The sequence below is a fragment of the Amblyomma americanum genome, chromosome 9 (assembly GCF_052857255.1).
Source record: "Amblyomma americanum isolate KBUSLIRL-KWMA chromosome 9, ASM5285725v1, whole genome shotgun sequence".
In the NCBI taxonomy this organism is placed as follows: domain Eukaryota; kingdom Metazoa; phylum Arthropoda; class Arachnida; order Ixodida; family Ixodidae; genus Amblyomma; species Amblyomma americanum.
This window is the reverse complement of record NC_135505.1, coordinates 105,959,153-105,986,105: the sequence shown is the minus strand read 5'-3', so window position 1 is coordinate 105,986,105 and position 26,953 is coordinate 105,959,153. Positions and strand designations below refer to the sequence as shown.

Below are 26,953 nucleotides of genomic sequence, written 5' to 3'. Positions count from 1 at the left end.
CGCTCATCTTTCTTTCCGTTGCTCGCTGCGTTGTCCTTAACTTAAGCTAAAGCCTTTTCATTAGCCTCCACGTTTCTGCCCCACAGGTGAGTACCGTCGATAAACAAGACAAAACGAGTGTGCAAACATCAAAAGATTTGATAAAGAACCGTGTAGCCGTTTCTGATATCACTCGAAGTTTTCGCATGCGCCATTTTTTCGGCATCGAAGAGAGATTTTGTCATCTTTTTCAACAGCAAATCTAGCGCCTCTCCTGACGTCGCTATTTCTACGTAGTATTTTAAACGCAAATTCATTCTTTCAAGAATATCTCGTACAAGTTTACACGTTCCCAACCTGCAATTGTAAGCAATGGAGTAAATAATCACGTTGCACACTGTTAGAAAATAATAGCTTGTTTTCAGGATATGTGTAATCGATTATGGTAGGAATAATTAAGGCCGACATATGAAAAGCAAGTGGTCAGCTGCAACCACGGTGAAATATTCTGGCACCGTGGCTGCAAGACATCGTGCTGAGTAACAACAAGCAGATCAATGAGTTCAGCTCATCAGCGGCGTTTTCTCTCAAAGCATAGAAAGGAAATCGTGTCACTCAGTGCTTGCGTTCTTCTTATTACCCTAAAAATAATGTCAATCTTTTTTGCCCGCTATTGGCCATTGTCCGAAAATATGAAGATGGTGAAATTGTGCTCATAAAGAACAGCATTAAACCTAAAAAAGACCATTTATTTTCGATCAGAGTTACGCGTAATTTAATGCGGTGAGTTGATTCCATGGACGACTGCGTGAGCAAACGAAGAGAAGTGGCGGCAATTTGTTGCACTGTCTTCTGGCGCTGCCCAATGAAGCTTTATTGCTTACTGTCCTTAAGAAAGCTTCCTAAAAACGTTGTACGCATAGATGATTTTGTAGAAAGTTTATTTCGATGTCTTATGAAAACTCACCACATTCACGGCAAAAAGTTTTCTCCAATTTTCCTCGCCAGCAATGCCAGCGTTGTTTATGACGATGTCGATGCAACCGAAGTGGTTTTTGGTCTTCTTGAAGCCATCTGCAAAAAAGTTAACGGAAAGTTCAAAGATGAGCCGCGCCCCTAGAAATTCATTACAGCCTATGTGCTAAATTTATTATGAGTATATTCACTATACTTAAAGAAAAAATATTCATCAAAATCTTATTGACGTAGGGGGAAGAAACTAAAGTTTATTTATTATAAGCCAATTGAAAGCAATGAGCATTGTTTTTCAGCTCGTACTTGTGTCATACAGAGTGCTCGTTGCTACTAAAGCATTGTAGCGGATGTACTATTCAGCCGAGCAATCCCTCACTGACTGCAGCCACTTGCCGTAGTGGGACATTTAGCAAAATACGCTATTATTGAGATTTTAACGCCACTAATGTTTTCCCTACTTTCTCAAATACAGCAAATGACACTGGAAACAGCAGCCATGAAACAAATTCGAGCATAGTGGTCAGCAAAATGTTTTCCTCAAATTGACTGCAAAAGAAGTCTGAACTGATTCCACCACAAATTTAAGGAGAGTAGGGAGGTGACAAAACTCTAGCCGAATGCAAATAATTTCAATGATTTTAGAATTAGGGCGCACTTTTAGTTCGCCATTTATTTTTCTGTGTAATGCCAAACTGGCAACATAATCAGCGAGACGCAAGTTTTGCCGCAGTTGGAAACCTTCATCGCTGCGTAGACTTTAGCAGAACTTAGTCCTGAGCCCTGTGAGCGCTCCTTTTCTAGAAAGCTGCGAACTCATAATACGGCGATTCCCCATTGGGTACATCGAAAGAAAATCACCCAGATTTTGTCAGCCACGTTGCACAGGCGTTATTGCATTTCTTTGTTACCGAAAAGTAGCATGGCGTTGTCAGTTCAAAGTCACAAACGCCTTGTTATCGGCAGCCGAAGGCCACATGACTTTAAGGCAGATATTTACGCATGGTGAGTAGCAGCGATACATAACATGAGGGAAGCTAACAGTCTCTGAAACCAAGGGGCATATAGGCTTTTTAAAATAATTTGTGGTGTCCATCAATGGGCGATTAAAAAAACAATCATTTAATGATAATTGATTAGAGAGCAGAAGAAAAACCACCTCCGAATTTCGCGTCCGGTTCTCTGCCAACTCAGCTACGGCGACAGCTGTCCCATCTTCTGCTTAGGGAATATTTATGCGTAGTGTAAACGAACCTTGAGTGTGTTCACAAGTGCCTGAGCAGACAGTCGATGATGATCGCACGACATATGATAGTCGTAGCAAATTGAACTGAATTAGCTATGCTTTAACCAGATGCATGTGAATATAGGCCAATCTAGGCAAAAAGCTTCTGAAGGTAGCTTTACCGGGCTCAGGAGACCGCTGCCAGGTAATATAGGCAGAGCGCGAAATTAATAGATAGCAATAATCACACTAATAGTATTATATCAATATATGTAACAGAAGACAGCACACTGTCACCCCAGGTGCTAATAAATTAGACCATATGGGTGAAATTAGTGTACACGAAACGTGAGACATAAATGTTTTTATAGAATCGTTTAGGCAGGAAGAATGCGCTGAAATATACAGATATAAATGATGATGATGATGAATATGGATTTTTATGGCCCAAGGGCATATATGGCCAATGACCGCCGTGGCACAAGGTATTTTAGATTTCTCAAGGTGGAGTCAAGGACCCATTACCAAGCATTTCACCCTAAATAAGCCGAGCCCCACACCAGGGGAGAGCTTGTACCCATTCTATCACCGGTGTGTACCTGGCGGCACTGGGGATCGAACCCCGCACCTTCCGCATGTGGACCGGACAGATCTAAACAGCTGAGTTACTATAATAGCTGGTTTTTAAGCTGAATAGTGTGTGAAAAACAATTATAACTGATTTTACTGGAAATACAAGACCAACGAACCTGGAGAACCATGTCGTGAACTAAAATTGCAGCTTGAAAGGGCGGTCCCCTTGGGAGGAATTTATAACCTTGTCTGTATTTTAAATATTTAGACTTCAAAAATTTTCTTCATTCGCTGATTAGCATAAGCAGAGTCGAAAGTGTGCCTATTCACTAATGACGGGGGATACATTTTTAGGTTTGATGTTAGAACTAAAAAAAGAGACGTATTTCAGTTATCAGTTCTTCTTGAAGAAACCCAACGTTTTTGAGTCTCTATTATCGTGATGACAGTCATATTATCGCTGAAGGAACTCTTTCGAGAAATAAACAGAGCGTAAAACTCGAAATTCACACAAGGACCACCCAAGAATGATGTACAGGCAGGAAACTGCGTTCTAGTTTGAGAGTGAACCCGGGGATCTTCGATGTATCGGATTTTTCTTCGTTGCATAACAAGTCTGTTACTCTTGCTTGTATTTGTACAGGCGCTCCAGTCATAGTTTCAGTAGCCGATGCATTCGACATCGACACATACAATGCACAATAGAAATGAAGCATGATCTTGGCGAGAGTGTGGAGTGTTCGGCCACGCTACATTACCCCATTTATCGTGGTCTTCTCTTTGGCTTACATCAACAATACGCGAGCTGTGGTTCGAACTACTACCACCGATGCATTTATGCACTCTTCGCGAGCAAAGGGAATGCACGCCCTCTTTTTTTTTGCCTTTTGATTTCAGCCAGCTGAGCAAAGCGGCCAGCCAGTTTGGTCTCACGCTAGCCATAGCTTTTCGCTGACGTTTCCTCGACAGGCAGAGTCCGTCGAGTGGCCGGAAGCGTCGGCAGCGACCGGATCAGCTTGATCACTGGACGTATTAAAGAAAAATGGAGCTCACATGACTGAGATAGGCACCAGAGCCCGCCATAGTTTACAGCTGGAAACCACAGGGACGCAAGAGGGCAAATAACAACTTCCTACATCATCCTTCAAAATGTAATCGCTCTAGCTACTTGTTCGTAGTGCAGTGGGAGCTGTTGGCGTTAGGCGACAGCTTCTACAAAAGCTTTCCTCACGCGCTCTTAGCTAGAAACAAGTGAGACGGAGTACAGGTAAGAGCGGCATCGAGGTGGTCAGTAGGGGCCTCTTTTTTTCTTTAAGTTCGCGAACAAGCCGAAACTGGAGCGAGAACCTAATCCGTGACCTCGAAATCAGCCAGATGGTCTCCTCTGCTGCCGGTTTGTGGCGAGAAGTAAGCCAGGACACCCCGGACACGAAAAAACGAGCAGGTACGAAAGGTGAAGCGGCCGGCACTTCCGACGCTAAGCCTTCGGACATAAAGCGACGGCCCTCAGACTCGTTAGAGATGGCACCGGCGACGGGTCGCTCTACAGCAGCGGACATGAGCTCCGGCGCTGGGATATATCTCTGCGTCCGTTCATCGTTTTCACAGGAGGCTCTTACTGTGAACGCGCCAACTGTCCCCGATAACGACTCCGACCTGCTTGTAAAGAAGAGCGTTATGGCGATACCGCTTCCGCCGCCAAGTAACGAGAAGGACCGGAAGTACACCGTAGGGGAAGCGGCGGGAGCCTTACAAACTCATCGCTTACTCGTCCAATTACTTGTGCTACTCTTAATGGAGGAAGCTGAGGCGGAATGCATAACCAAGCAGAGATGATAATGTAACTTGCTTAGATTTAGAGCCCGCGTGGGTTGTAATCTCTTCGCGAGCAACAGTGTACACTACAGCATTTTTTGATGAAGAGAAAGGGAAAACCTGAAAGAGGAACCCATATTTGGAGGAGACGTTGACGCTGAAGAATGGTGTGCGAACAAGACACCCGTGGTTTTAGTATCACAGTTCGGTGGTTAATGGCCCAGCCGCCGCCGTTGTGAGAGCTTGAATGAAGAATAAAGCGGACGCTATCGCTGGCTTGAGCTCTCGGCGCCTCAGCCAATTTTTTCTTGCTCGACTGCTCCACGCCGCGTTAAGGTGCTGGCATACAGGGAGGTATAAAGGAATTATAGATAAATCTAAACCTACTGTAGAATTTCCCGTATGGAGCATGAACCGGAATTCAAGCTTGTTCGACGCTTTCTCGAAGCCGCTAGATAACGGGCATGTTCTTCGTCTTCGTGGACGTGTCCCAGATTTCTAGAAATTTATGTAAAATGTTTCACCGGTCCGGAGCTCAATGCCGCGTGTTGGGTAAGCGGATCTCGCTGGAAGCATTTCGACTGATGCGCCAAAAAGTGATCGAAATTTCCGGAGCCTTTCACTACGGCGTCCCTTATAGCGTCAGTCGATTGTTACGTTAAACCCCCATAATCTAAACTAAGCCGCGATTCTCGTGCTTAAGGTATGAGGACACGGCGAGGTTAAGGTATGAGACCACTGCTCCAGAAAAAACTGAGAAAAATTTAAAATTAGCCTAACAAAATGTGAAAACTGTTAGAATTCCTATTACTTTTGCAAGTAATGTTCTATATATACATCTGACTTCGGTATTCCCAGCTCTTGTTTAGTTCAACACAAAACTGATTTTATTTTATTAGCCTCAATACAGAAGCTTTGCAATGAACCAAAATATTTATACCATCAATGATCACTGTGTATACTGGATTGACCAAAAGCAATGATTTCCGTATATGCCAAGTTTAAGAAAAAAATAGAGGACTAAGAAAACAAAAGGAATGATAATACTTGCTGTGGTACTTTGCACAGCTAGATGTATAAAAAAATAACTGCACGAAGTTTCCAAATTCTATTGCAGGGATAAAGTTGGTATTGCTCAGTAGAAAGAAAATGCAGAAAGTGAGTTTCAAGAAGAAATGAAAAAAATAAGAATGGAAATAACTACAAATGGTATAAACCAACGTCCTGGACGATAGAAACACCATGTGTATAGCTCAGCTTCCCCTTAGTCTTGCTTTTCTTTGATTTTTTTCGTGCGGGAACTTTTTTCCTGTGTTTTTGAGTGACGAGCAGACCGAAAGGAATACTTTGAGATACCCTGTTGGTCATCTACCAGTCAAGCTTTCTGTATATGCGGACCAGATTTGATCACAATATGCTTTGAAACATTAAAAAGTTGATTAAATGTTGCAAAAGTAGTAAAAGTAGATCAGCAGTTAGATAGGTATCTTAATTAGAGGAGGGGTTGTTTTAAAGGTTTTTAGATATGTTGACGATTTTTTAGTGCTTTCAAAGAACCAGACGACCTTCTCCTACCCCTCTACAGTAGGCGAACTTTTAAACGGTTTTAACAAACAGCACTCGGGCTAAAATTTACCCATGAACTCCCTGACGCAGCTGTTTTACAGTTTTTAGATTTGAAACTAACGTTATCTGAGAGACACGTCTGCTGGGGCTATTACCCTCGTGCAAAAAAGGATTTGCTGCCTTATGATTCGGCACACTCGAACACTATAAAAAGAGCCATTGCGTCGCACTGTACGGAATCCTGCCTCAAAAAATCGTGCCCGCATCCGATGCAAACGAGTTTTCAGAATCAGATTAGCCGACTTTTTGAGGCGGGTTTCCCTCCTTTGGTCTTGATTACTATTGCTGAAACCCTGCTTCAGAAATTGAAGACTGAAACAAGAAGGATGGATGATGACCGTCGGAAGGCCGATAAGCTTGTGGTTTTGCCATACCTGCACAAGACTTCGCTCAACATCAAGAAAGTGGCCAACTGGCATGGTGTCTCCGTTGTATTTTCGGCACCCAACAAGCTCGGAAAGTTATTCCCACACATTTGCGACTCCAAAAAAAAGAGGATGCCAGATACGACGTGACACTCCGTTTGTCAAGTGCTCAACAGGCATGATTTATGCCGTTCCCATGACGTGTGGAAAGGCTCATGTTGGCGAAGCCGGCCGTTGCATCAACGAACGATTGCGGGAACATGCACGAAATTTAAGTCAGTTAAAAGATAAGTACGCACATTCGGTTGCGCACGTAAGTAAGTGCTCAGGATGCGTGGCTCGTTTGGGTGAGACTAGGATTCCAGGTAAGAGTGCCGACAAGAATGCGCGTGTTAGCCTGGAAGCTTACTATATTAAGAGACATGGCGACACTTGCATCAGTACTCCCTCATGATCATTCTTTGCAGCGGAGGTAGACTTTTTAGAAGCAGCTAACGTTCGAGTTTTTCATGTCTTGATGCATGCTTGGGCTTGCTGTTATCTTTGACTATTGTTCACTCTCCTCCTTTCCACCTCAGTTCCTCGCCTTATTTAAGGCGTGCCTTCCTTCAATAAAATTCAGTTTTAAATCAGCGCTTGTGTCTTGTCCTCCCTTCGTGTGTGGTTGCATGCTTTTTCGCTGCTCCTTTTCCTTGGTTAAAAAATCTTTGGTGAAACAGTCCACTTTCTGCCATTCCTGAGTAATTAAGTGAGCGCTCTGGCGTAGAGAAGCTATCAAGAGTAGCTCTTTATATGTTGCTCCTCCATCTCCACAGCGCGATTGATGCAAATAAGTTGTTTGGTGTCGACGTTGGTTTGGATCTGAGGTCCAGGTAGCTCTCGGTTTGACTATACATCACAGCATTTCCATTGTTGCGAGACAAGCGACGAGAAAGCTCATATGAAAAGCATTTGCAGCACAAGTAGCGCATATCTACTAACAACAGATACGAAGAAGGAAAAATACATTACGGCTTAGCACAAGGTGACACGGAAGAGGCGAAAAATACGTGGAAACCATAAACGAGGGATATGGAAGCCTGTGTTAAAGATAGCAAAACAGTACGGATTTCCGTAAAATCCCCAAACCATACGGATGAGGCATTCCTATAGTTTCACATGCGCGAACCAAACATAGCGTTTAAGCACGGTTACCACTACACCACACTTAAAGCACAAACAGTAGATTAGCACATATCTGCGTTCTACTTCAATTCATTGTCCGCCTGGCGTTCTTGTCGCAGACAGTAGTCATTGAAAGCGATTGCGCGTCGGTCGGCGGGGTCTGCACTTTCACACAGCTCAACAGCGGTCTACATTTCACTAGTCAGTGAGAACCGCGGCCCACTAGCAATTAAACAACACACGGAAGCCAGCTGCGCCACGTTCCACTTGGCAGTCTAGAGCTCGGCCCTATCATGTATTGTGGTGGAGGCAGAATTCCGGCGCTCTGTTTATGCGTCGCACGTTGCCGCTCCCCCTCTTACGGACGCAGTGGGCACTGCGGGGACTGTGCTGTTGCCTCTCATTGTTGAGAGACGGGCTCGCCGCGCGAGTTCTCGACGATTCCCCCGCATCCCCGCTGTGGTCATGTGATTTGCTTTTGTGACGCCGCCCTAGTGCATTGTCCGCTAACCGGCCATGCCCAGCAGGTTCCTTGCGTTGTAATCGGGCCACCGAACCGGAGCGAATTCAAGGAGAGATTGAATACAAATTGTAGCCACCCTGCATCATTAGATTCCCACGTTGAAACCATAAAGAGGTTGATTTGACTGGAAACGAAGGCTTTCAATAGCGAGAGGAAACCGAGAAATGAAGGGCAGCTATACTGCCGCTTCCGGTCATTTTCCCGAACTGACTCCGGAGTCGTCAGTCACGTTGTTTTTCATTTAGTGGATCTCTAGGACAGGGCCATTAACTTCACGCGGTAATCACGGCCCCCGTTTCATATCAGTGACTTCATGAGTTTGAATGAAGTATAATTTAAGAGAAGCCTTGCTTCCATCGTCACTAAAAAAAATCTGCAAATACTGATCGAACTAAAGATAAGCTTTTTCAAGGTCTTTCGGGCCTAGCTCTTCTGGACATCACCAACTGGTGCCGTTTGTTTGCGGCCACTGACGAGCGCTGCTTGACTAAATGTGAATATTTTGATGTTCAACTGACAGTTAAGTAAATATTGGGGTGAGACTTTGCTCGAAGGTGCCCTTATGGGGAACCTGCGCTGCCAAGGTGGCAGTGGAATTGTTCCATTCGGTGACTCAAAACTGCTTTTGTCAGCCGCTTGGGCCGCTGCAAACGCGAGAACACATTGTGCGCGATTAGATACCCGCGTTTGGCTGAAAGCATTCGTTGTCTATAGCTTCTCTCGGCGTAGCCCAGATAGCTGACGCACGGCACGTGCGTCTTCGACAGAGCGCGGAGGCTCACGCCAATAAGCGCCAATGGCGCGGAAAAGTACTAAGAGTACTACCCAAAACTGCTTGCTCTTCTCGCTAGGCAGTGTGTTATGGCGCTGCAATCGGCACCGCAAACTTCAGCGCAAGTTCCCCATTGATGGCATATTCTTCCTAGGCTCCGCGCGGGGACTTATTACATGCTTACTGCGCGAGCAAGGACTAATTCTGACTGCCTACGAAATCAACGGGATCCCCCAAAAATCAGATTCCACTGTAATTTCTGCAGTTCAGAGTCATGCGGGATGCGGTGGTAGCCGCGCAAACTGTTTCCAGATCTGCTGCGCTTCCTTGGGTTCTGCGTCGACGAGAAAGGCTTGTTCTATTCCAAGCGTAAGGATTATCGGAAGGGGCGCTTACGTTGTACTGGCGTGATTCGTCTCCACCAGAACACGCTTCACCTATATGGTCGCCATAATTACCTAACCCTTACGCTAAAAGCTGTACAAAATAGGATAGAATGGTTTATTGCCTTGATCTAGAGCAGATAGCCTAACATTATTTAAAACAAGCGTGAAAATTCAGTCGAAGGATTAGATATCTGCCACAATATGAACCTTTTAACTCGCTTTCATAAATGTCCGTACCAGAAAGAAGCATCTTTTCCCGCGAGCATAACCTTTGCGCATGTCCAGACGAGTTCATAACAGTCGCATTTCCAAGCTAGCCTCGGGCAGAACGAAAGCCTTCACTTCATCTTCGTCAATTTATGCTATTAATTATTGTAATAATTTCTTTGGAGAAATTGATTCAACATCTAACTGCCATTTACTCCTACGAGAAACTTCTGAAACGTTTCAAAGATTAATAAATACACTCCTTTATTTTTGTTATTTCCTGTTCATGGTTTTTCTTTTTATGGTTTTAGGAGTTAACGTCCCAAAGTAACTCAGGCTCTGAGCGAAGCCGTTGTGGAGGGCTCCGGATAATTTAGACCATGTGGTTTTGTTCAACGCGCGTCGACATCGCACGGTATAACGGCAGCCAGCATTTCGCCTCCATCTAATTGCGAACGCCGCGGCCGGGATCGAACCCGTGTCTTTCGGGCCCCAGCCGAGCATCATAACCACTGAGCCATCGTATAGCGGCTTGTCAATGGTCTTTTTTTTTTTGCTTCCGCTCATTTTTGTGTGTTATTCGGGGACAACTTGTGCTTGTTGTATTGTATAACATCATACAGGGTCATCAAAATTGAGGTTTAGAGATCTCTTAAAATTAGGCGCTGTGTGGCGCGTGGAACTCACCTACGAACATAAATTTCGCGGACAGGAGGGCATGAAGTGAGAATAAAATTGTCTCCGTCATGCATCCAATTGATTAAAATCGAGTAATAAAATTTTTAGTGACTGCATTCAGCAGGGGCATGCTTGCATTGGAAACTAAGAGGCGGTCGTATTCGACACAATGTCATTTAGTAAAATTCACCTAGCACGCGTATGTTCCCATGTCTATTCGCGTCCAAATATTCAGTTCAATCCGCGTATTTGCACCCGCCGCGGTGGCTCAGTGGTTAGGGCGCTCGACTACTGATCCGGAGTTCCCGGGTTCGAACCCGACCGCGGCGGCTGCGTTTTTATGGAGGAAAAACGCTAAGGCGCCCGTGTGCTGTGCGATGTCAGTGCACGTTAAAGGTCCCCAGGTGGTAGAAATTATTCCGGAGCCCTCCACTACGGCACCTCTCTCTTCCTTTCTTTTTTCACTCCCTCCTTTACCCTTCCCTTACGGCGCGGTTCAGGTGTCCACCGATATATGAGACAGATATTGCGCCATTTCCTTTCCACGAAAACCAATTATTATTAATTATTATCGGCGTATTTGCGCATGAAAGGCGGTGACGACCGGCTCGAAAGTGCTCCCAGCGTTTCTTCTGACAACGGCGAGTCGAGCAACCGGTGAAGCTGATAACTGTTTCCTTTTCACTTTCCGCTATCAAAATGAAGAAACACCAGAGACATCATCTGCATCACACAAAGGAGGAGTTTCGCGTTGACTGCCGTCGCCTTGCATGCGCAATTACGCGAAAATTAGGGGACACTTTGGGGGTGATTATCTCGGAACACCCGTGTTCTAGACTGACTCTACGAAATTGAGTAGTCTACAAAGGCGACCGCTTTTGTTTTCAAATCGAAACCTTCACGCTAACCGCTTTGGATAAAAAGTGCATTAACATATTGCATTTAATTAGGCGACCATTACGATATCACTTTGTGTCCCCTGGTCGCATAACTTCTGTGGAATGTTTGATACCACGTACGCAGACCTTAATTTTAAGAAATGCATAATGCTTAATTTTGATCCGCATTTTATATTACATGCTATTTATATTTTATGTTCCGTCTTTTAAGGCTATTCTGCAGTTTCGGGCTTGGTATTACCCTGAGAAAGGTAGCGGTGGTGGACGGAGGCAAGCACAAGAAGTGGACACAACTGCACGCATTCTTGTCAGACGTCAGCAAGCGGTGCCTTTCTCAAAACAGCTCGCCCAGCAACATACCTTAATCAAGATTATGATGAACCTGCAACAACCTTTCTATATTCGCTTGCCGGCTTTTAAGGATTAATCAAATGAATGAATGAATGAATGAACAAGTAAATAAATAAATAAAAAACCCCATTTATAGGTTTGCATTGCGAGTGTGGAATTTTTTGTTACCGATTCGTAGAGTTGCGTTAACTTCGCTGCTGGAATCAACGTGTCATGTACAGAGCATTGATACCCTGGGCTTCTTAGCTCTAATACTATTTTTGGCACCTCTTAAAGTGTGCTCTTCATTGGAACCATGGCGTAACAAGCCCATTCTGGCATTTGACTGTGCTGACTCAAAGGTAGTGTAAATAAATCTAGTAACGCTCTACTGTTAACAATGCCTTAACAATGCCACGTGAGCAGAAACTACGGGAAAGGTTTTCAAACGAAGTGTGCCTACTAACAAAATCTGGATACCTGCACGGACTGCCTTTTTGGGTCGCATGCATCAAGTACGATTTATAAGGCGGCTTTTAAGCTTGAGCGACCACTAAGCAACAAAGTCGCCGGGGCTCCATACAAGCACAAAGTTTCCCTTAATATAAAAAAAATGAATGCACTACTAATAGCAAACTCTTCAGTTTATCGCACCGAAGCGACGCAAACGCTACGGAGGAGACCGTAGTGGAGGGCTCCTATTTATTTAAGGCCGCTTGTGTTTTTCCAAAGTTGGCTGACAACGAACAGCACATGGTCGTTTTTTGTTTCGCCTTCATCGCAGCACGTCAGCCGCAACTGGTATCGAACTCGCTACCTTGGGATCATCAGCTGAACGCCTAATCCACTGATGCATCGTGCCGGGTCAGACCATCTATGGACGAGATTGTTTGTGCCAATCATCGCTTGTCTAGACTTCGCGGAATTGTAAAGACAAGAAAAAAAATCTACATTTCGATTGCGTGGCATAAGGACTCCTTCGTGATTTTCTTCAAAAGCGTGGTCTGTTTTATCCCACTATCATATAGAAAGGTATATCGGACGAAGCAGCCAATGTATCAGTTAAAGGCAAGTGTAACGTTATGAAAATAAAAACGGTACTGTTTTTGAAAAACTTGGGTGTTCACTGTAGAAAATGCCACAGTGAACGATAAAGATTGACAATGCTCCAAGCAAGAGCAGTTTTAAAAAAAAATGCTGCGAAAAGCTCGCACGGAAAACTATGGCCGCTACCAAGATTTCGATGGTCAAAACTGGACGCGTGCGCGCACCCTGTATTTCGCTTTCGGATATAGCGATATAATTCCTTTCTGGTTCTCACTGGCTTTTCCATGGTGTTCAGTGGCCCGTTTACGTACTCACATACGCTCCTTAGGCTCTTCATCTATTTAGCGATTCTAGACCGATGCCACCGACATTTAAAGCTTTTTATTTTCTCAGCTGCTGCCTTTTATCGTGCCACCCGTTAATTATCGGCCTATACCTCACTAACTTTATGGCATATGATTTAAATATTCAGGCGCACCTTTTTATTTTCGTCTATGTATGCTCGATCAACATCAATCCATCTTATTGTCTTAAAGTGTCAACCTCCTATTTCAGGTACCTATGTTCTCGCTTTTACCACTTCTAAGTTTTTCGGTGATTAGCTTTTCTGTACACTCTTCTTAACTTGGCGCCTTGTAAATTCTTTGTTTCGTACAGTTTGTTTCGTACTTAGAGGGAACATGGCAACGCGTGGCCGCCGCTAATCGCGAAGCCCTGTAGCCGAAAGCAGGCGAGAATCGGCGTCAAATGCCGCCGTACGGCCGGTCGGTGCTTCCGGCTGTGTTTTACCAACATCAGTCAGTGAACGACACTTTGCTTTGGTTTCCAAAGCAGAGCGCGGGTGACGTGTAAAATCGGCGTGAGCCCAGCTTCATGCGCCCCCCCCCCCCCCCCTTGCTCATTTTAGGTGGGGTTAGTCTCACATCTCTTTAGTTCGATGTACAGGGCCACTTTGTTTTTTGTCACTCCCCTGCTGCGCATCTGCCACTAGATTTTTCGTGGGGTAATGCGTGATTATCCCATTTCGTGGCGATCCTCTGAGGAAGTTTTTTCGAAATCTGTGGTCTTTTTTTTTCTATGTAGTGATGAGAGAGCCACCTTTTCGTCATCGCAGTTGGTTTTCACTTGGCTGCAGGGCAACGCAGGTAAGCGACTATGGAGACCATTAATTACTTTGTTTTGCTTCTTCCTCTTGCTGAGGTACCATTTCCACGAAGAAAATTTGATTACTCCGCGCGCCTCGTACTTCCCTGATCTGAGACACTAAACCAAAAAGTTGCACACAAGCAAAATAGGAGAGACGCTGGCTGAAAGTATGCCGCATCTCTCATTCCGTACTACAAGGTCCCGCCGGCATCGGTGGCGGCACAGTAGGAGCCACTCCGGCGCGCTACACACTTCCGCCGGGTCCCGTTGTTTCATCCTGGGAACCGACAAAGCGCCCCGCCAAGCAGCCTCGCCTTCCATTCACCGCCCTCTCCCCGCCGCCATCTCCGACCGGAAAAAAAGAAAGACAGAAACAGAACAGCGCTCCACGTTAGAAACGCGTCCATCACAGCCGCCGCCGCAACCGCCGCCGGACGATTACCGGAGAGCGACCGGGCTTGCTCCCTCGCTTACATTATTGTTTGTTCGCTGGCATGTGTACCGCCCGGTGTTCGGGGAAAGCGCTGCCGCCGCTAGAAAGCCGAGGAAGCCACGCTTGTGTATATACATACCTACGTGGCTAGCTGCCAGACGCGTGTGGCCCCAACGAGTTCGCGGCCTGACGTCACGAATCGTCCCCTCCTTCGCCGGAGCCAGCTTAGGAGCGGTCGCCTTCTATATCGCGAGCAACGGCGCCACAAGCTTGCATTTCAGCTCGTGGCACGCACGGAACTTTGTTAAGCCGACTCGGCCTGCCCAGCCCGTCTTCGTCGAGCGTTCCATTTCAATGCTCTGGACCCCAGTTCCTTCCCCTACCCTCTTCTTTTGCTGCTTAGTCTCTCTACGCATTCTGTTGTTGCTCAATGCATTTCACGGTTCGCTAATCTCAGTGGCACTCAGTCAACCTGATCCGAGCGTACCACCGAGTTGCAAAGAGTTGGTCTGCAAGCCGAGCGAGCAATTTCGCCTGCACTTAGGGATTGACCGCCGGACGCGTTTGCGTGAGTCCTCGCGTTGGTCCACTTCTGCCTCAAGAAGTCGGGGCTCGCTGCAAAGCCGTGGCTCCTGAATATGTATTGCGTGGCGGCCGCCTGGGCTCCCTCTCACGCATTTTGTCGTACCTGTGTAGCTTCGCTGTTATTCGTGTTTCTTTAAGAGCCCTCGCTTTGCACTTTACTACCTCTGCCGAGATCATTTGGTGACTCGTCAAGAAAGGGCTGGGCACGTCAGATCAATCCTGCAGCCTCTTTGCTTCCACATTTCCATTTGGCTTCTGCCCTGCACATTTACATTTAACTCGACGCAGGCTTCGCGACACAATGTGTCTGGCAGCGTTAAGTGGTCTGGTCGCGGGATGTCTTTCTGTCAGCGGATTGAAGGTAACACTGCGCCTGGCAAAAGTCGTGCACCGCTAAGCATATGATTACACACTGCGGTTGAGTCTGTGAATGTCCCTAGTTCAAATACAACAGATGCTTGCGTCCTGGCTGATAATAAAGGCAAATGAATTTGGTTCTGCGTGTTTGACTTGTAACTGCGCGATATAAAAGACAAAGTTAAACAGCAGTCAAAGTAAGGACTTGTAGGAGAAACATTAATACCAGCGGAACTGAAGAAACTATCGAAGCTCATTGTTTCGCGGAATGAGGTCCGTGAGAAGTCGGAGAGGAAGCGGCAACATTTGATGTGAAGAAACATGGCAGTACACAATAGGGCAGAGACAATACTTACACGACAATGACGCACAGTGTCTGACTTGCCCTTGCCCCGTTTCGCACAGCGTTTATCGTTGAGTCATGAACGTATTGCAGCTTTCATGAGGTCTTGGACGGGTGCGCGGTTCCTCGTAGCCACGTCTGACCTTGTTCCGCTCAAGCAAGACAAACAACAACAAAACAACACTAAAGGGAAAAAGAGTTTGTAGTGGCTGGTGTCATCTGACTGCGTAAGACTATCGGTCATCTCTTGCGGAAGCTGTGGGGGTTATGGAGCGGTACGTATCTACGCACTAGTGTAGCAAAGCCAACTTTCGAACCAGGCTTCTTGTATACATGGCGCTTTCTCCAACGATATCTATGGACACCAGATAAAAATACGGACACCGTTTTCATCGGCATGGTGTTGCAAGCGTTTAGAAACGGATATGTGGCACCAAGAGCATAAATGTCTCAGTGGCACAGACTCACGCGAAAGCAGATAACAGGGAACAGGGCGAGTTCCCTTGCGAGCCGTGTTGCGGATACGCCCTGTTACCCTTTCAGGCGTTTCGTCCACAAATGTTTATTAAGCGGACTTACAGCCTTGTTTTTCTAGAGTGCGCTGCCTTTACCAGCGATCTTTTTGTTCTTGATCAATTTATAGCGCTGTTAATGAAGGAAATGGCTTATCGTTTTATGGGGTCTTAACTTCCCAAAGCAAATCAGGCTACGAGGGACGCCGTAGTGATGGGGTTCGGAAATTTCGACCACCTGGGGTTCTTTACCGTCCACTGACATCGCACATCAGACGGGAATGATTGCTTATACTGTCAAGCAAACGAAGAAAATATGTTATAAAACATTGAGTTTGGTTAGAGATATTACCACCAGTAATCATGCCACTTTTCTTTTTCTTAATTTAGACCGTCAAGTGGACGTCCGAAGCAGAAAGTGCTTGTGCGATTTCTCAGGCATGCATTTGAGAAATTCTGGCGGTTCAACGCTAGAATTTTTAACCATTGTGGCATTTTGTAGAAAATATTCTACGTTGCAGTGATAATAATATTAATAATTGGTTTTGGGAGAAAGGAAATGGCGCAGTATCTGTCTCACATATCTGCCGACACCTGAACCGCGCTGTAAGGGAAGGGATAAAGGGACGAGTGAAAGAAGAAAGGAAGAAAGAGGTACCGTAGTGGAGGGATCCGGAATAATATCGACCACCTGGGGATCATTAACGTGCACTGACATCGCACACCACACGGGCGCCTTAGCATTCTTCCTTCATAAAAACGCAGCCACCGCGGTCGGGTTCGAACGCGGGAACTCCGGATCAGTAGTCGAGCGCCCTAACCACTGAGCCACCGCGGCGGGTCCGTGACAGTGAAGAAATCACGTAGTGGTGCCTTCCGTTCAAGAACTAACTAAAAGACTGATGTTCTTGAGTGCTTCGTATGCAATTTAGATACAAAAATGAAGGTGGATTGGCTGAGCTAATCCAGCATATACAAAGCGAATGCTGTCGGCGTTCGTTGTGTTCATTGGCGGTGGCTTTGGCAACGTTCTAGACGCCGATTATTTTGAATAAAGGAAGGGTGTATAACTGGCTCCCTGAGTCAGTGCCTATCCAGTGTGCAGAACGCTCTCAACGTTACAGACGCTAAGCCACGTCTGCTCGGCTAGACCACGTGGTCAGGCAGCAGCCGCTCCGCAGCTGTGGAGCCCCGGCGCAGCGACGGCGAAGACCTGGCTCAGCGGCGCGGCGAGGTCACGTGATGCGTTGCTATGGCATCGGCGCAGTAAGGACGTTCAAGGTAAACTGCAGCCCACGGCGAAGTCGCCCACGCTAGCCCGGTAAAGCTTTCGCTTTAGAAACTTAGTTTTGATTCGAAACGACGAATGGCCCCTTCAATGTTTATTTCTGAAACCTCTTAAACAGCGCATAATGATCTCTGCAAAGGATCTTTCGCCACCTTAACTTACCTTCCAGCTGGGCGTCGTTGCTGACGTCGCACTTGTAGAACGTGCAGTTCGAGTTCGGAAACCTTTTGACGAGGTCGGCAGTCGTCTCCTTGCCTGCGGCTTCGTCTATGTCGAGTATGGACACCTACGGGGGCACGAAAAAGGAATGGTGGGAGTGCGATTGACGCTACGATTTTGAACAACCACTCACATAAAGTCCCAAGCCGTCACTAGTGCTTTTTCACTGATCAGGTTTATAGCCAGAAAAATCACCTGCACTTTAGGTGGCTGTTTTTAACGTGAAAAAAATTGTAATTCCACTTGGCTTGTGTTGTGCATAGCCATCGGCGACATCTAAATGGCATAGCCATTGGCGACAATGTACAGTACTCACGGATTGAAATAGGACATTCGGAGCGCGTGGCCGTCGCTTCATGGAGCGCCGCCCGTAGACGCTCATGGAACCAAGGTGGTGCATTGTGGTATGGCGCGAGAGGGAGAACATCTACAAAGCAGAATTGTTCCTTCCAGTAGCCAATGAGCCGGCCCGTGGTTTACCACATGCCTGCGTGGCACTGCAAGGCTAGCGCTCCGAATGTCCTATTTCAATCCGTGAGTGCTGTACATACGCAACAATTCTAAACAAAGCCATTTTTCAGAGGGGAACAGTTTATGCACGTAATTTTTTCATGCAATGTAACATTTCCCTACAACCATCAATATATCCGCAGCTCACCCGACGGAAGTCTTGTATATTTTGTTTTATTGACGTTTTTGCTATCGTGAAAAGCGCTCCCAATTGTTTTTCTAAGGCAGTATTGACTGTTCGATGCTGTCGATGTAAACGCTTTAATAATTATTGGTTAATAATAATAATTGTTTTTTGGGGGAAAGGAAATGGAGCAGTATCTGTCTCATATATCGTTGGGCACCTGAACCGCGTCGTAAGGGAAGGGATAAAGGAGGGAGTGAAAGAAGAAAGGAAGAAGAGGTGCCGTAGTGGAGGTCTCCGGTATAATTTCGATCACCTGGGACTTTTTAACGTGCACTGACATCGCACAGCACACGGGCGCCTTAACGTTTTTTCCTCCATAAAAACGCAGCCGCCGCGGTCGGGTGCGTTTTTATGGAGGAAAAAACGCTAAGGCACCCGTGTGCTGTGCGATATCAGTGCACGTAGCGCTTTAAAAGAAAGATTTTGGTACATTTAATAAGAATAGAACATTTCCTTCAATATTTCTACAACAGTGTCATACAACTATCCAAATTTCAAAATTTTGCCCTAGAATGTTGGACATGAGAGTGACTTTCACATTGGTGGGGCGCACATATGCCTCGGTTTGATTTTAAGGTGCTAATTCAATTCAATTTAACTAATTTCAATGAATTTCAGCCATTTCCAAAGTTCGACGAAAGTTCCCAGACTGCTTTTAAGGAGTCCATTTTGAACTTACGGCGCCTTGAAGGAAGCAACTTATGAGTGAACATGAAGCTCGTCCTCACCCTTCAGCGGTTTCGAGCTTCGGGGGTGTGGTAAATGCCCCAATGTAAGGCTCTGAAATAGATCCTGTTGTCTGTGAACTTTTTAGCCGCCCTGTACCTCCGAACGCATAGGTAGTGTATACTACGTTCTCTAGCACGGCTTGACCTCTCGCGATCCCTTTCTATGTATTGTTAAGCAGGAGTGCCGCTCATTGAAATGAGCCAGCTGACATGTTTCCCAGAAAAAAACAGATGCCAATATTTTTTTTTATTCGTGTCAATAGCGAGTAGTTAAGGAAAGGGGAGCTCCAATACTGTCGTACCAAACGTCGCGTGGTGTCACTACTTTCGCACCCGACGGTACCAATAAGATGTGCGGCAAAAACACACGCTTGAAGAGTTCGATGAGCCACCACCCCACAATGCTTTAACTTTGCTCCCATCCAGTGGTACTGCCACAGTTAAGATTCGCCGGAGGCGAGCATTGCGTTACCGTGAGAAGAGACAGCCGATGCGCACCCGAGATGTGTTGCATGGAAGTAAAAATGCGTAGAAAAAGTGCCGGGTGGGTGTACGGATGCAGCGCCTTATTTCCTGTGACACGCTAATGTATACTGAAGGTTAAAGAAAGTGATAACGACAAATGTGTATACAGAGTTAATAAGTACGCGGAGTACCTCCATCACTTCTCATCGCCGAGGCAGCGACTTCAGCTGATACTCGTTTGCGGTCGGAAAGTTAACACCATTGAACGGCTTTCAGCTTTCTTCGTTCTCTGACGCATCAGGACGACGATGCTAGGCCCATACTTGGTTTTCATTTTGCCTGAAGAACATTTGACTGGACATAAGTGTATACAGAAAAGCTTTCATGGCATCCGTATGTAATTCAGTTTGTTCCTGACACTCACATGATCTACCGTGTGATAGTAGAAGTTGCCAACTTGAGAAATAATTTTACAAGACCGATTAAGAAAACGAAATACGAAGCCACTATCACGTACAAGTTTTAACATAGACGGATAGGTAGAGTAGTATGGTCAATGTTTAACAACAATGGGTATGCACATTATGTTGTTGAAGCGCCGTTATTCCGATGGCTTTCTGCGATTTGTTCATGCGAACGGAGACAATAGTTCTACCTATGAGAGATTACAAAATGTCTCAGAGGCAAATATTACTAAAAATATGCATTAAAACGCATACGACCAATTGCGACAAACATATATATTTTTAAATTTCAATCTATTCTACGAGAGTAAGAGCACGCAATGAAAGAGGGATGGCACTCGATCAAATCTTTGAGCAGTTTGTATGATCCAATAAAATGAGGTGATTTTTCACGAAAAGAACCAATTATTAAAATTCAGCCAACTGTCGAAAGTTTCAGTTAAGATGTGGACTAATAATTTCTTCGCCTTACACAAAGTTCCAATTCATGGGAGCCCGATTGGGCTCTCCTAATAATACCCGTACTTTTGACTGCACCAAGGCATAACCTTTAATATACCGGAAGTTCGAAATCAGCGAGATACCATTGCTTGAATGGACCACGGCATACGGAACCGTTGGTGGCATGGTCGGACCCGTTTAGTGGTCCTCTTGTGGAGCAACCGGCAGCTCCGTGCTCTTGATGTTGAACATGCCAGTAACTAACCACCGTCAAGAGCTCCGAGACCCGAAGACTGCTGCGTTAGTCCTTCAACGCAGCCAGACATCAAGCTCGGTCGTCCTACGAGCGGGTTCCTTAGCGGTTCACGAAGGCAGTGCGGGACTTTGCGCTGCCTTCTTCTTTCTGTTTTCCCAATCGCGAGCGGTCCCTTGTCCCTCGCACCCTGCACACCGCGTTCCCTGTTCGTGCATGGTTAATGACACTGGCCGAAGCAGATCTCGCATGACAGCGTCCTCAAGAGGCTCTCAATCTTGCGGTCGATCTGAGCCACCAAACGAAGCGCGCTCCTTTCACTTTTAACGAGGGGAACAAAGCGAGAGCGAGCAGAGAAAGACAATTAAGATCACAGCGACAAGAATGCAAGCGCTGCGCCCTTTGTGTTCTCGCTAACAACTCGCTAACGCGCCCCTCCTTCGGAACCAGGCGTGCTTCATCACTGCCAATGGGGGCACATCGATCTTTCACGAAGACAGCACGAGGACGGAACACGCCGGAAACGATTAAGATAGGCCAACTCAGAGCGGGGAAATCCCAAATGGAGGGTGTGGTGCGGTCCTTGTAGTTGCGGGTAATCGACAATGGTTGTGAAACTTAATATCCTGACGCTCACTACACGTCTAAAGAGCACCCAAGCGCGCAAGCGAAGTCTTAAACTAGAAGGCCAGCCATTGTGGTCAAAAACGCGATTGAACTGATGATTTTTCGTCATACCAAGGGCGTAGTAAACCCAGCCGTCCGCAGAGTAACCTACTGAAGGCCAATTGTTTTCGGAACCCATTCACCGCTACAGCGCCGGCTAGTACTTCCATAGGCTTAAGCACAACCTAGTTTTCAAGAAAGTCATTTTTCATTCACCAAAAAAATTACCAAAGAACACCGTTCAACATTGATGTAAGTCCATTCTCGATTGAATGAAGGTGGCAATTTGCTAAAACGAAACTTCTCAGAGCGACGATCAAGAAAAATGTCGATAATTACTGTACTAATTAAGTTGTTTCTCCAAGAAGCCGAGACACACGGTTTCTAAGCAAGTAGTAACTATGGCCCTGTTCTCCTGCATCATGCATCAACTCGGCCAGAAATCTATTATTCTTGAAGCAAGGCTCTAGTTTAAGAACTATTGAGACTATTTTCCATCCCTTAACACAAATTCCATTTGAAACTGCTCCGCAAGGTAAGTTTTGGAAGTTGACTGCGGCACCGAGGCTGTTGGCTGGTAGATGTCTCTGTTAGCTAAAGCTCCGTAGCAGATACGACGGCACAATTATCTTCAGCAGATTAAGAGTGGCTGAGGGGCATGTTAAGAACTTCACAGCAAACTGTGGAAAGAAAAATTATAATTATATGTTAAAGACGCAGAAAGCAACGACCATAAGGAAACAGTACTAGCTAATACTGTGCTAACGGTGATCTAGAGCAAAAAACCTAGAAGGTCTATAAGCTGATAAAAAAACCGTTAGTCTGTCATTCGAAGCAAAGGAATGGCTTAGGGACAGGCTGTTCGGGCATAAGTATAGGAAGAATTGTTGGATATTTCGTGCCGCTTCTTACGCAGAGTAGGGCAAGCTGTTGATCATGGGGAAACGCATAACTCCTTCTGCAGTTGATGATATTGATTATTATGGTGCTGATCAGGAAGAATAACGGGTCGGTAAAGTTGCCCGCCGAGATTTTTGTAGTCTCACAACCTGGTACAAGACAAGATTAGGAGGCGGCAAGTGTTGTATTCGCTGGTGTGACACGGTATTAAACATGCGGTCAAGCTTTCACAATGTCCTCTGGGTTGTCTCTTCCGGTGTTTCTGAAGCATATCTGTGAATGTTTTCAGCACCTGCATGCTCCGCAAGATTATATACTTCTCGGAGCAAAGGAGAAAGAGTATATGCAGGGGTAATCTGAGGAATGATTCACGCTTGGCCATAGTAATGGCTCCTAAGGTATGCTGGCAGCAGTGCTCGGCATTTGCGAGCAGCAAAGCTCAAAGACAGTTGCAAAAATTGGCTCTACATCAACCGGGGAGGCTTTCTGTTGCGTTACGTGCTCAAGCATCCGTGCTGGTTTGTTTCTCAACAACGCTGGCTGCTCAAGAATTCAGTTTCGATTCGTTGCAGCTGATGTGCCAAGTCGCTTCCTGTTAAAACACCAGAAGAGCAAACGCATACCCTTTAGCATCGAAAGTAGCTAGCAGAGGATTTTGCTTTGCAATAAAATCTATACAGCATTACACCAATCACCATTGGATGCTGTCTATGATGGGGATGATGAACGAGGAGAGGATTACTGTGATAACCTTAAATGAAAATTATAGTTTTCTGCCTTAAGACATCAACCGGAGGTGCGACTCAAGACGCAGTGAAAGGTTCACGGCTTATGCATTTCCGCCTGGTATTACTATGGTCACACGCGAACGAATCCTTCTTCTCTGGGTGCCTTCATTGCAGAGTGTGTCCGTCCATGTCTTGGTGAAAAAAGTTCATGTGGACATAATGTTTCGTGACCTAGCCCTGGTTTAGTCTCTCTACCACATGAATGTTGTTACTGAAACCTCATTGCAGCGGTCTTTTCGAATTATGTGTCGGCGCAAATGCGGCCGCGAACTTCAGCAGCAATAAGTTATATTCTGTAAAGGCTCCGCTGTGAGTAATCCTGTTTAATTAGTATTTCACCAGGCGTTGTTTCGCAATGAGGACGAGAGTGTGTATCGACCTTCTAAACACTACGCAGCTACCATACCATACGACACCATAGCATTCGCCCTCCAGCCTGCATCGTAGAACTTAGACCACTAATAAATTCTATCTTTTCCTGTGCTTCGCGCTGCGGAGAGTTTGTTCACGGCCGTACTTTCGTGAGTTCAGGCACTCTAGTCCATGTTGGGCATGTCACGGTTTTTTTTTCTTTCTTGCACTGTGCCTTTTGCACGCACAAACGGGCAGTGCTGTACGACCGCTGTTGGGCTAACTGCGCGTACATCACCACAGAAATCTTCCGCAACATAACAAAACCGAAACAATGGGCGGGTCACTGTTCTACTAATCCAGGGAGGGTGGAGGGCAGGAGACGGCATTCGGCTGGGGACACGCACCTTGCAACCCTTCTGGAGCAGCATTTCGGCGACCCCTCGTCCAAGGCCCATGGCACCTCCCGTGACGAGGGCCACCTTGCCGTTGAAGTCCTTCATGACGGGTAGCTAAAACTCTCTATCTAACAAGAACGCCGCAACTTGTCGCGAAAACCGGTGATAGTGGTGCCCGCCAGCCAAAGCCTCCAACGACGCCGCCTGCCCGGTCCTCTTCTGCGACGCAAGAGGAGTCGCCGGGAAGAGACGGCTACCTAGTCAGGCTCGTCGTCGACGTCGGTGTTATTTCAAGCTCGCCCCCGCCGCCCAGCTTAGCGTATACCGTCTTCTTAATGCCGCGTCCCCGCAGACTCCGAAGCAGTGCTTTCGGTGTTTTTTTTTATCTTTATTCTCTTTTACTTCACTCCATCCATCCCGCCTCTCCTCCCTTCTACCCCTCTGTAAGGGAGGAGGACGCTGCACGCCGAATGAAGATGGCTCTGACCATCGCTCTCCTCCTCCTGGTTCTCTCTCTCTTAAGACGACGTATGTCGTTTCTGAGGTACTGCGCTCCTGCGAGATGCCTCCGCTGCCCGCCCACAGCCACGGCCAGCGGGCGGCAGAGTATTTTAGTTTGCCTGCACGAGTCTAATCTTATCTGGAGGCCGGAGACACAGAGTAGAAAGGGGGGAGGGTGCCAGAGGAGAGGAGTTGGTGTGCCACGGGGGTTATGAGGTGAGGACTTGCGCCGGTGTAAAGCACCACGGGACTCTTGTGCGGGAGAATCTCGCATCGAGGTCAGCCCTGAGCCGCAGTGCTGTGTCTGGGCTTGAGACCTCAGCACTTGGAAAAAGGGTAGTATTTTTATGGCAGCCACGAGTTCTTGCTCCTGCTTTGAATTTTGGGCGATATTTGAGATTTCAGGTTTCATTCAAAGTTCATAACTTTAATTGCGACCTTGAAATATTTGTGAGCGTGCGTGTCCTTGAGTTTTCTCTACACTTTTTCTTCGTATTCCTCGTTCCTCACTAGTTTCTCAGTTAGGGAGCGCTTCCTGTGCCCTGCCCTTAAGATAGCCTCTTCAAGAGAGCGTCGGTGGTGTTTAGTAAATACAAAAAGGATTAAACTCAATATTTCCAAGTAGGATAGGTAATCCACCTAATATTGCGAATGGATCGCTTAAATCTGGTCCTTTGTAGGACCCGCCTTTGCCAATACGTTCCTAATATTGCGCCGATTACCTGTGCTGCTGGGGTTGCGGCTATTGAGTCAACAAACACCAGGGAATAACGGACTGAAAAATCATTGTGGATACTGGCCGAATCTTTTCTGACATTTCGAGGACGATTGTGTGATGGTGACAGCACTGTTCAGGTTGTAAGAATTGCATATCCAACAATTCTCGACAAAAGCATTTTTGAGTGGGGAACCGTTGATGAACGCAATTTATTCATAGAATGGAATTTTTCACTATAAAAATCAATATACACGCAGATCACCCGACGGCATTCTTTTACTCTTTTTATATTCACGTTTTTGCTATCGCCAAAAGCGTTCCCCATTGGTTTTCTATGGCAGTCTTAACTGCTCGATACGATCGATGAAAACACTTTAAAAGATGCATTTTGCTACATAGCAAACGAATAGACCATTACCTTAAATGTTTCCCTAGCAGTATCCTACAATTTTGCAATTTTCAAAATTTTTGTCCGATAATGTTGGACGTGTGAGATATCGTCATCAAATAGCTTTTTTTTTGCTTTTGAGCTCGCGTTGGTGCAGACACGACACAAATATTGCTGTTCCCTCTTATGATGGCAATTATTTATTTATATTCTCTTTTCTCCAACCCTTCGTTCCTGCTTGTTGTTCCTGACTGCCATGCTGTCCTCCAATAACCCGATGACAACTGTCAGAAATGAGACGAAACAAGCAAACATCGAAACGAAAACAGCGGCACATTCGCGACCCGTCATACTACTTTAGCGAGTGCTGCCAACCAGACGTCACGCCAAGTTTGAGTCTGTGTCAACACCTTGATGCGGCCCCCCAGTGCGTCAAACTGTGGCACCAATTTGAAGCCCCAAGGCTCACGTTCTGGTCCTTATTTTGGACGCTTGTCAGATTGAGCGCTTCCAACATATTCGCACGGGGTTGCACTTTTTGTGCCCAGCTTAGTTTATATTTTCTAATCACGCTTTCTTGTTTTGACTGTCAAACGTTTTCTCGGTGCATCTGTAAGAGACGATAAAAATTAAGCAGTATGCGTGGCTTCTTTTTTGCGTTTTAAGGTTGGAATAACTGTATACCTGTCATTCACAGAATAATAAAGGGCATCATTCGTTAAATTGAAGGAACATTGAAGGCAAATTGAAGCTGGCCAGTATTCATAAATTACATCGCTGTAATGACAGAGGGTAGTTGAACTGAAAGTGTACTGGTCATAAGCTATATAAAGCCAAAACTAAATGAGGTGTAGGCATCTCCGCTGCCTCTAATTTTCAGAGACAAACTGCAGTGCCATCTGCACAATTTATAGTGCGGTAGATCTCTGAGGTCAGACCAAAACACTGTCCACTTTCAAACAGTCGTCGAGCAGTCTATTGGGGCCTTGACGTATCATTAGGAAGGAAATATTTATTTTAAATGAAATTTTCTCAGTAATAAACGCATATTTTGCTGCCAAACGTTAACGTAGCCTGAAAGAGGCATAGAATTAATTCTTACTGAGAACGAAAATAGGGCGGAGTTGAACTCTGTGTCCCTTTAAGAATGAAGTGTGAATCTGCTTTTGTTTAGTTGGACCATGACACTGGGAAGTACAAGACCGCGTACGATCGTTTCTTCCGTAGTTCCCTTTTCTGGTGTGCGTCATGTGTGAAGTAGCAAAGACAACATGCGGGGAGCTCTTGACTTAGGCGCGGCGACTCTTGGAAGGGCTCAAGTAATGCAGGACGGCCTCGGCGATGCAGGACCCTCTACCAAACCTTAGCCCAGGATGCTCCGGCGGCGTCACTAGGAGGGGGGGGGGACATATTCACTTAGTAGAATTTTTAAACCATGTCGAAGATGCATGGGGGAGGGGGAGGCTGTGACGGACCGGGGAGTAAGGCACCTGACAGCCACAGCAGATGCTATTGACCAAAGTTACCCGTCTGGGATGATCAAATCTGACAGCGACGCGATCCGTTGGCAGCCTCTACCGGGCATAAGAAACCATTAGCGCCCGTGCCAGGAAGGTGGTGAGACATGCGGAAATTTGGGGGGAGTTACTGCGTACTCGTGGTCAGGAGCAAAGGAGAAAAAGTGTGCTCTGTGAATGGCCTGTGCGCAAAGGTAATGAATTCGCTGCCTAGGATCATGGAGACATTTATAC

At 46.1% G+C, this 26,953-nt stretch overlaps 1 protein-coding gene across 1 annotated transcript in view; it reads right to left on the bottom strand.

Annotated features, from left to right (window-relative positions):
* LOC144103965 (15-hydroxyprostaglandin dehydrogenase [NAD(+)]-like) overlaps positions 1-23,932 on the bottom strand; it is a 30,429-nt gene extending 6,497 nt beyond the window's left edge. The window contains exons 1-3 of the mRNA XM_077636711.1: positions 23,605-23,932; positions 17,388-17,511; positions 947-1,053 (exon numbers count right to left, since the gene is read on the bottom strand). Of these exons, the coding sequence (XP_077492837.1) occupies positions 947-1,053; positions 17,388-17,511; positions 23,605-23,700 (327 nt within the window). The 5' untranslated portion in view covers positions 23,701-23,932. The remainder of the gene's footprint in view (positions 1-946; positions 1,054-17,387; positions 17,512-23,604) is intronic.
* Positions 23,933-26,953: the final 3,021 nt, after the last annotated feature.